At 41.3% G+C, this 10,689-nt stretch overlaps 1 protein-coding gene across 1 annotated transcript in view; it reads left to right on the top strand.

The window, feature by feature from the left end:
• Positions 1 to 10,626, top strand: part of LOC118171450 (vesicle-associated membrane protein 2-like) — a 47,810-nt gene extending 37,184 nt beyond the window's left edge. Inside the window, exon 5 of the mRNA XM_035334570.1 lies at positions 1,979 to 10,626. Within this exon, the coding sequence (XP_035190461.1) occupies positions 1,979 to 1,995 (17 nt within the window). The 3' untranslated portion in view covers positions 1,996 to 10,626. The remainder of the gene's footprint in view (positions 1 to 1,978) is intronic.
• Positions 10,627 to 10,689: the final 63 nt, after the last annotated feature.

Consider the following 10,689-nt stretch of genomic DNA (forward strand, 5'->3'; position numbering starts at 1 on the left):
CCCACATGCAAATGGACATTAATTATTTTTTTAAAACAGCATGTAGATGCTTAGTTTGCACCAAGTCAGCTGGAATTTGACATACTGGTGCTTCTGAGAAACACTTTCCATGTTGAATACCTAAATATTTGTAAAAGGTGGCCCAAAGTCTTACTGGTTTCTTGTCTCTAAGATCATCTCATCCTACCCCTCTGTTACAGGAAGGAGAGCACATGAATGAATAATGGCCTTTGTGCTAGTTGGGAGCCAGGATCTCGTAATGACAGGAACTGAACGTTTCGTTATGTAACCGCTGGGCTAGCAACAGCTGTTGTGTGACATAACTGTGTAGAGTCATAGTGTGAGTTGGGTTGGAAAGGGCCTTACAGATAATCTAGTTCCAACTAGATGCCAGTAGGATCATAGCCCTGCAGGCGAGTGCACGTCCCTAACTCCTCCTGTTTATTCCCCATGCTACACGCACTCACACGAAGGCATTTAAGTTGGGTCCCCAGTGCAGCTGGAGCGGCTGGAATTCCTCTGTGCTGCTGCTCTTCAGGTGCTCTCTGTGATCCTTCTCCAGTAACATGACATTAACTCCTAAAAGGGGGATTTCTGGAGTTATACAAGACAGCTAGTAACCCAGAAGCGATTCACCAGGAGGCTACGCTGTGGATGTGAATTAATTCCCAGCTCTCAAATTACACGCCTCATTTTTGGCATGTTTCCATTTTCCTCTGGTACTTTTGTAAAGGAGGCTTACGGGAGCACCTGTAAACATGACTAAATGGATTGAGATGCATGTGGAAGTTTATTAGTCTTACGAACACTGGCACCAGAGTGACCCAGAATGATTGCAGGGTTTCGTAACTCTGATACGGCAAGAATGGCAAATGGCTAGATATTAATTAACTATATTAACTGGGTACTCAAGGCAAGTGGCTTCAAAGGAGAGACAGGCAGCTTAGAGCAGCAGCCTGGGAAGACAGATGTGCAGCCTCTGAACTGGCTGCTGTGTACATATGCATCATCAAGTATTCTGTGTATCTTAACAAGAAAGTAAAAAAGCAGAGTTGATGGCTCATAATTTCTCCTTAAATGTTAACTCTGAAATTATATATAAGTAATTCTATTATAAGTAATAACATTTTTTCCTCATGGTTTTAAATGTTGGATGCCTGCCTTGTGAAGTTTGGAAGCAGAAATAGAAGGTTTGACGTGCTTAGGTTGTGTTTTAGGGCATTTAATCACAAACTTGAACGTCACATCATCAAACCCAGGTCATGGCTCACCATAGTGAGATCTAGTGCAGGTTTGGTGAGATTTAAATGCATTTAAGCTCTGTATTTTAAATTACTTTTCAGTCTGTTTGATCCTTCTGTAATATTGTCTGAAGCTGGCAGCTTCGGGAAGGACCCTGTGTATTGAACTCAGTGGTGTACTCATTCAGATGCTCTCAAGTATGCAATGCTGGTTGATATCGAGCGTCCAAATGCTGCCACAGACAAGGTCTGCCTGGCTTCCCTCAGTGCAGGGCTGGCTATAGATACAGATAGACAGGGTAGTTCCTCACAGCAACAAGCTGCCACGGGTGGTAGCATGGCCCAGACCAGGCTACCTACTGTCCTGGTGCTGGAGCCCTGGAAAAGCAGATCGGCTGCTCAGTGAAGGAGTTATGCCGTGGGGGGCTGCAAGTGTTGCTGGAACTGGGGGTGACTGCTCACATCAACATCAGTCCTTGCCCTTTTTATTTCTGGAGCTGCAGTCTCCCCTGCTTTCCACTCCAGTTCTCCCTCTAAGAGCCTTTTGATGGGGGGAGCAGCCCTGTTCCAGCCAGGAAGGCATGCTGTGTGCTAGACATGTCATGCTCCTTCAGCAGGATGTGCTGAAGGTGTTTGCCTTCCCCTGAGAGCACATGCTTCTGTGAACTAAAGCACAATGGTAACTGTCATAACTGTTGTTGTACATCATATTTTTCCCCTTCTGCTTCCTTTCCCAGTTTATTTCTCCACTTGAAAAAGCAAAGGACGACGACTTGGCACAACTTTGTTCATATCAACCAACAGTATCCGTGTTCCTTTGTTGAACTCCGCTTTTTAATTCCCAGTGTCTTGGGATTTTTGCTTGTAATAACCCATAAGCATTCAATGTGGTGTGTTTTGGAATTCTGTTGTTTCCACAAGAAACTGTACCAGCTAAATACTGCCAAGTAGTTCCATACACTGTTTATCACTGTGTCTTAAAATGTGTACGCACTGACCTTCAGAAACTGTAATATATGAAAAGCATTCCAAACATCTCAGAATCAGAGAGAGCGGCTATGGGGAAGCTCCTGCTTAAAGGGATGCTGTAAGGTGGATTGGACCCAAAACTAAGGCTTCAGCAAACACAAGGGCCAAAATTCTCAATCTGAGCACCTGAAGTTGGATGGCAAAATCCACTATAGGACGCAGCTTCTTGTGGTAGTGAGTCTCTGCTGCACTTTGAAAAGAGTGGTGTCTGCAAGTATTCCTAGGGTGTGTGACATCTATACTTAGCCAACCAAACACACGCGTTTTTAGATTAGTTGTGGTGTCCACGTCTACACACATTGCCTGCAGAAAGTAAATAGGACTGCCTTTTATGGATTAAAATTTTCCCTTGTGGGGTGTTCGGTGCAACCAAGAAGCCCTCAGTATGAAAGACAGAAAGAAACCTGTATGACAACCAAAAAATATTAGCTAGCGGAATCTGGGAAAAGCTACATGAAATGCAAAAATAGTCACACACACACCAAAAATGACCAAGATGCAGACTCTTGCTAAAAACTCGAGGCGGTGTTTGTCAGACTTGATGGGACTCTCCTGAATGCCAGATCCCAATACTTACTGCCCTAACTTGAAGCACACGAATGACTTTGGGGATGTCTGTGGCTTTCCAGCACAATTGTAGGAAGCTGCCTCTGCGCTGTTTTGCAGAAATGGTCCCCACTGTGAGGACATATTAAAAATCAGGCAGAGAAGGATGTGGTAAATAGAAGGAATAGCAGAGAGAGAGGCAGAGAAAAGGAATGGTGCCTAGCAAAGTTTTCTTGGAGCACAGGAAGACAGAGAAACGCTATTCCAAACTGGTGGTGTTAATAGGCTTTTTAAAAAAATTAATTTGTGTGTGTGCATAATTCATAAATTATATCTTCTTTATAAAGTGCTCAGCTGAGATACTTTTCATACTTAAACCAATGTTTGATATAATTAAAAGATATATTGCAGTTTGGGGAAAATTCTTGTATGCTGTAGTTGTAGGGTTGCTCCTAAATGTTCAATTTCCATTTTTGATTTCCTTTTCAAACACTGAATAGTTTGTTTTGAGAGGGATGCGGTTAGAATCCAGAGACAGTTATACCAGGTTTTAAACATATTTAGCCAAGCTAAAAATGAATTATCAATTTTTGAGCCAGGCAATCCTGACAGGGTTGTTTTAGGATAACTTCTTCAGTACTTCTAAGAATTGCTAGATTTTTATTTTTATTTTTTTAAAGAAGGGTTTTTGCTGATGTTTTTTTTTTTGTTTTTTTGTTTTTTTTTTTTTTTTTGCCTGCAACTTAGGGCATTGAAAATAGTGATATTAGCAAATATTCCTAGTATCTTTCTTGATGTGGTCTTAGATTAAAACAAACAAACAAACCACTGAGAATCAGACCAGTTCATTGCATTGGATCTATTTTCAAACTGCTCAAGTAGAATGTTGTGGCGAGAATAAGTAATGCTTAGTTGAATGGTTTCAGCTGCATTACTTTTCCATATATTTATTACTTCGTTTTCACATGTACTGTTTCATATTGTTAATAAGCAGGTGGCTACAGTCATAATGAAATAGAAGTAACCTTCAAACATTAATAACTTTCAAAGTTAGCTAATGTGCTACTGGTATGCCCTGTTCGCTTCAGTTCCTCAACTAAGTACATGAACAGTTCTGAAATCCTCATGGATCAGACAGGAAACTTTGCTGTCATTAAGGGCTTGACTCCATGAAGTGCTACAACTGATTAACTATGTATAATTGAGCCTTTGCTGGAAAAAGAATAAGCCATCCAACTTCAGGACCCTTTTTAAACTACTGAGATATTTGGCTAGCTCTTCACAAATTACCTCCTGAGGGTGGGACCTGACCACCCATACCCATGGTGAACATGACTTGATCCTCATGGGACTTTTCTAGAGGAATGCTGAAAGGACTCCTGAGATACAGGTAGCTTTCTCTGGAGATGAGGTCATTAAGGTCATGTGCTGACACAGATCCTTAACGTAGAGAGTGGGATCTCCTGTCAGAGTCTGAAGTGACTACCTAGCTGATGGAAGCAGCAGATACACATCAAGGATTTTGAATCCTCTTGCTACAAAGACACAAAGTTTCCAAATGAAACTATAATGAGAGTGTTGAAAGCATGCAGAGCTTCGGTCCTCCTAGCTCAAGCAAGTTAGTAATCAAAATGGGAGCTTCAGAGGAGACTGGAGAAGAGAAACTCCTGTTTGTAGCACGTGTACTCATTCTCCCTCAAAACAGTAACCAACAGGGATGGCTACTAGACGTTGGTAAGAATTTGCAAGGAAGAGTAAAGTCACAAAACCTAGCTTCTAGTGGGTTGTGAAATGTTCATGAAAAGACAATTTCCTGCCGTGTGCTAATAAAATATGTTAAATTGATGTGTTTAACTCTTTAACTTGGTTGCACTGCAGTGTGCTTGTATATGTTCAACTCTGCTAGCTGTGCTGCGCTGACTGGTTGCAATTGGTAAGATAAGCCATGTAGCACCTCTCATTCAGCCCAGGAAGCACGAACAAGTGCGTCCTTCCCTGCTGCACAGACCCAGAGTCTGCTCCTGCAGAGGGTTAATTATCCTGCACCGAGAACGTGGTAATATAGGACTGCTCAGGGTCACGGATTGTGCAACACCATCACATACACACAGAGTGGTACGGAGGACAATCTATATAAACACAGTTGGAGATCTTATTTGTGTTTAAGGCAGGATTGATTTGCTTTCTGCACATTGCCTCTGCACTTAAAATGTGTATGCATAGCTACAACTGCCTGCTTGTAAATTTCCCGTATAAAGGTTAACTCCTTGTTTATTCAGCACCAGTTAGAATTTCAATTACTGTGCAGAAGCTCAGCTACGCCTCTTCATCACTAATTACTGCCCAGGCTTGGGCTGGTTAAAAGGGCTGGTTTTATCTGCTTCGTGGAAAAACCTCAGGAGACTGCAAGACTGATTAATTTATGACTGCCATCTTGGGGACTGAACTGAAGACTTCTCCGGCTGGGAGCAAGGGGTTTGATAGCTTTAGCTAGAGTCTCTCATCTGAGACTTGCATATTCTATCCGTGTAAGAAGCATTCTTCCCCTGCTTTCTGGGCTACAGCTGTACAGCTAGGATGCCAGCATGGCATGGCATTCAGGAACAGCATAGCTGAAATGGGATGGTTAGGAGCTGGTCTGGGTTTGTACCACAGCTGCTGTTCGACTTGACTACACATCACCTTCCAAGGTTTAGGCAGTGTTATTTGCAACCACTCTTCACAGGCTATTAAGGTCCTGCTTGAGCATGACACCGTCTTCCTTCTAATTTAGCTCATCCTGCAATAACATAAATAGGGCTCTAAACTTAAGTATCTGGTACACGGAGCTTGCAGGAGCAAGTAGTGAGGAAGCCCAAACAGGGACACTTAACCTGCTTTTCACTTGACCACGTTATGTAACAGCACAGTCAATCCAACCTAGTCCAACATAATCCAAGATTATTAGGAGGAGGGGAGAATCTGATAAAGATCCTGAATGTAACCAAGGGTCTATAGGATAAGAAGTGATTTAGAAATGTAGTCAGTTTGATTTTTAAAGCTGGCACTTCAATTCCATTGGAACCTGCATGAGGTGAGCCCCGGAATAGATGAGGCAAGTAAAATACTTGACTTTTTTCGTTTTTAAAGGGTGATCTGTGGTAAGCGACTGAAACATCTGCAATGCCAGTTATAACTATGTAAGGAGTTACTTAGAACAGCCACAGTCTCCTGTGTTTTTGTCTTGGAAGTAAGGGCTTTTGAAATCTTTCTGTTACTGTCATGTTTCTCTCCCTGTTCTGACAGGCCTTCTCATAACTTTCTGAACAGACAAGCTACTTCTTGTCCGAATACCATGGGTTTTAGCTCTTAAACGCAAGCTCATGACTTGACATCTCTGTTGGAGCACCTGTAAAATGGTGGTCTGTTTCTCAGAAGTGCATCTGTAACAGCAGACTGAAATTTCAGGAACTTTTGGAAGTTGGGATGGTTACTGAACTCTTCTTCATACTTTTATGGAGTGTTTTGTTTTTCTTTTTTTTTTTCTCTGTCCCATGGGAGGTTATTGACCCAGTGGAAGTATGTGTAATCTTAGTATTTTTGGATGCTAGTATCTCTTTTGCTTGTGTTGGTGCTAGATCTTTGCAACAAATGAGAGGGCACTTGGGTGTGACCCAGGATTTAGATCTTGACCCTGCCTCCCCTGCCCTTTAAACAGGGAAGAGGGCTAAATCAGTAGACGTATAAGGCACTGGGCTCCCTCCCAATGTACACAGTGAGTACTGGAGAAAGGCCCGAAAGAGGCCAAAGTCTCTTTGGTCTGGCTTCACATTCCGACCTGAACATTAGGACTGTAACAGATCTTAACCTTTGGTTCCCATGTGCAGTCAGAAGAGCGAGATGCTCTTCCAGCCAGTTCAGCTCTCCCACTTGATTTTGGTCTCACTTGCTCGGAGTGATCCATTTGAGCATGTGTTCCTTCGTACTAGACAGAGCATAAGGACCCTCAAATTCCTTTCTTTAGATGGAAAAAGCAAGAAGGCTGAAGAATGCAGTTTGAAAAAAATAGACTTCTATCTAGAGAAACGATTGGCTGAAAATTTTTCAGATGGTGACATTATTATTTTCAGTAGGGATACTGGACTGAGATGTATAAAACAATCAGACCAGAACCTCACATCTTTTTTTCCTCCTTTTCTCCATCAGAAATTCTTCTCTATTCCACTTTGAGAAATGAATTTGTTTTCTTCTTCAACTAATTTCCCTTCCTTATGTCATTAATTTATGTTTCCATTGATGTTCTCAGTGGCTCTTTTTCTCCATTGAGACTCAGAAGACTGTCTTTAAACACACGCATGAAAAGAGATCTGAGCCACCCAGGGAGTATACCTTTTTTCCTGATGCACTGACATTTAAAAGCTACATCTTGCAATAAAGCAAAAAACTGTGGCAGTCCGATTACATGCAGTTTGGTGAAGTAAACACTTGATTATCCAACAATGAGTCATTTCTGCAGTAACCCCATTCTGTCATGACTGGATCGCATCTGCTAATTCTCCAAAGCAAAAATCATAACCTGTACTGGTTTAAAACATGAATACATCCTTGTGGCTCATACGTAACACTCTATTCAAGCAAAGAAACCATGTGCTATAAGTTTAAAAGGACAAAGTACTTGTTTTCAAAGAGAAAATGCTATAGAGAACAACAAAGATAATTATGAAAAAGCTGTCCATTATTTAGCTCTTCTCACAGTGGCTGGCTTCTCCATTGTTCTTCAAGTCTTCCTTCATTCTCTTTGGAAGCCTTTGTGTTTTTGGAGTGTAATGTATTTGGAGCATAGCATATTGGGGCTGGGGTTGTTTTGCTGCCCTCTGAATTGACTCCCTGCCTTCTGTCCTGTTGTTATTGTTGACCTTGATCAAAGCTGAGGTAGGCCCGAGTGGAGCACATCCTCCTCCCCAAAATGCCCTGCTGTCCTCAGACTGGCTTCTGCTGATGGGACGAGACCCCTGAAGGCAGAATGCAGCTCCTAGATAACTCAGTTCAAAACGACGTGATGCTGCAGGATGCTCCTGGTTGCTAGACAATAGCATTTTTGCTAAACTACTTTAATTGCAACGCTGCAGTGTTAATGAAATTTATTTAATATTTCTAGTAACAGTAATTTTATCAATTTTGATGGAAGAGAGGAAACAGCAAATAAGGATTGCGTGATAATGACATGGTAGTAAATTGGGAAATGGTTTAAGTGAAATGTAGCCAACATTCAGTAACTTCCTTCTTCATGATTGGCTATACTTAGGAGCACCTTTCGTACATTAAAACTAAGTGGTGCTAGTCTGTTGAGGTGCATATGGATTACTACTTCAAATGAGCTATGACTTGTTGACCGTAGTTGAATTTACTTTCTCTTTTTTTCCTGAAAACAGAGGAGACATACGCAGTGAGGGTGATCTACTATTTTTTGCAAAAAGAGCTCTTTGGGATATACCATCCAAAGATCCTGTGCAACTCTTGTCTGTTGCAGAAGTGCTCAAGGATTTCAGTCAAATAAAGGCTCCAGAGTGCTTGGTGCAGTAAAGATACTGCATGTCCACTAGGCTTTTTGTTGTACAGGAAGGACTTCAGTATGCCAGCAACTGTATCTTTGACACTTTCATGAAACTCAAAGGGAAAAAAAAGACTCAAAATAAAAGTAGAACTGTATTGTAAAGGTCATGGTTATACAATTTAAGAGTTACTTAAGTATTCTTTGCCTATTACTTAAGTTATTAGCAGCTATATGGATACCCAAATAATTAGCTTCCAAAGCCCACTCATTAATGACAGATTTTTTTTTCATTAGAATGCAAAGTTCAACCCATTTGCCATTTGCTTTTTTCCGAGATTAGATATAAAATAAAATGCTAATGTAGCTAAGACGTGTTCACAGGTCTGCACAATAAAATGTTACCGATAGCCCACTACTTGTCATGAAAAACATCATTACTTTGTCTCGTAAATGAAAAGTCCTCCCTCCCCCGACCACATACGTGGCAAAATATTAGTCACATTATGTTTATCGGCACCTGTTTTAGAAATTAGTACCTCCTACTCAAAAGCAGGGCTTAAAAACATCCTTTGTCTGTGGCAAAAATACATTTTGAGGAGGAAACACCAACTGTTGTAGAGGTTAAATTTTTGACAGCTCCTGTTTTTTTTTCCTCCCCCATCCCAAAAGAAGCACATATATACGTAGACATTTGCCATTTGGGTGATGTGTTCTCTTTCCAAATATGAATAAGGTAAAGCACAGCTAGTATTTACTATGAGAAACCTTTACTTAGTTTTGCTACATAAAATGATCTCTTAGTGGCAATATATGAACTCTTATAAACTTGTTTTAGTCATTGCAGGAAATGAGAGTTTGCAGCCAGCTAATTAGTATTTTTCTTAATGACTTCTGCTTGATTTTTAACACCTTAAAGCAGCCTGTGGAGGTGCTAGCTAAGCAACTCAGCAGTGTAGCCTTAAAATGGACAGATGGTTGGGTATTTCACACTCTCTAGCCTTCTAGGAGAGAAAAGCAAAGCGTGCCCTGTTCTGGAAGCTGCTTCAACACACACTTAAGCATACAGAGAATTTCTGTTCTCCGGTAGCTCTGAGAAAGGAGTGAAGGATAGGGAAGAATTGCATCGCTGTGTGTCTCTTACCACCACATGAGATGAGAGGGCATACTGCATCAGCCAATACTAATGGGGAGAGACAATGAAAAACCTCACTTGTTCTTGCTAAATCCAGGCCTGATAAGGAATCTGTGCCATGTTCTACTTCAGGACAGGAAAAGCCTTTCCTTTCCTTTGTATCATAGAAAAATTAGGTTGGAAAGGACTCCTGGGGTTTATCTAGTCCAATCAAAGCAGGGCCAGCTTTGAGGTTTGATCAAGTTGCCCAGCGTTTGTCTTGCTGAGTTTTGAAAGTCTCCAAGGATGGTGATTCCACAATGAATTCTGCCACTGGGTATATTCTCTGCCCCACCAAGTGCATTCCCTCCCCCCTGCATACATGAAACCCATTCCTCTGACACTAATGCTGAGGTTACCGGTAGCATTCAAATAGATTCAAGGCATCTGGTAGTCTGACTCTGCACTGTTTGAGGTGAGGGGCAAAACATTGCTGCTAAGTTGCTACAGTGGCACCAAAGAAAAAGGATTTACTGAGATACTAGTTCTCCTCACAAGTCGCTTTAGTGGTGCCAGCTCCCATCCAATGCTGCTGGAATGGCAATGCAAAACAAAAACCTTTCTTCTGCCTCCTTCCTTTTAGCTCCTTAAGCTTTACGTCCTCTACCAGGAATAACCAGAAATTTGTTTTCAGTTGCCCTTTTGAAAACTAAACTCCAGCCCAAACCTTTACTTGCATCCTTTTAAAGGCCACAGGGTGGTGTTAAGCTATGTAGTAACGCGTTCAGAGAGGATCTGAAAGTCTTTGCTGAGAGCAGCATCTCTCACCTTGTAGACCCGACTGTACTGGGCAAGAAACTGTGCTTTGTGCCTCTACAGAAAACAGTCCATTTGTGTCTTACTAGAGCTACCTGGGGAGGAAAAAAAATGTTGTGGAGACCAGGAAATTTCTTAAAGTGTTCTACCTGGAGGTCAGTGGAATTTTGTTTATAAATGATGAAATTCCGCATGCATTTTGATGCTAAAATTGTGATAACTTACCAAGTTTGATATTACTGTACTTTCCTGTGGATGGTGATTTTTTTGGAAGTGGTGAATGTATTTTCCAAGAATACTGTATACATTTGGAACATGTATGTTTGTGCCAATAAATCTTGTTTTAAGAAGATGCTTTTTGTATCATTTCTGTTCTGAATACACATGGTTTAAGCACGGTTGAACATTTTCAG

This window comes from Oxyura jamaicensis, chromosome 9 (genome assembly GCF_011077185.1).
Source record: "Oxyura jamaicensis isolate SHBP4307 breed ruddy duck chromosome 9, BPBGC_Ojam_1.0, whole genome shotgun sequence".
Taxonomy (NCBI): Eukaryota; Metazoa; Chordata; class Aves; order Anseriformes; family Anatidae; genus Oxyura; species Oxyura jamaicensis.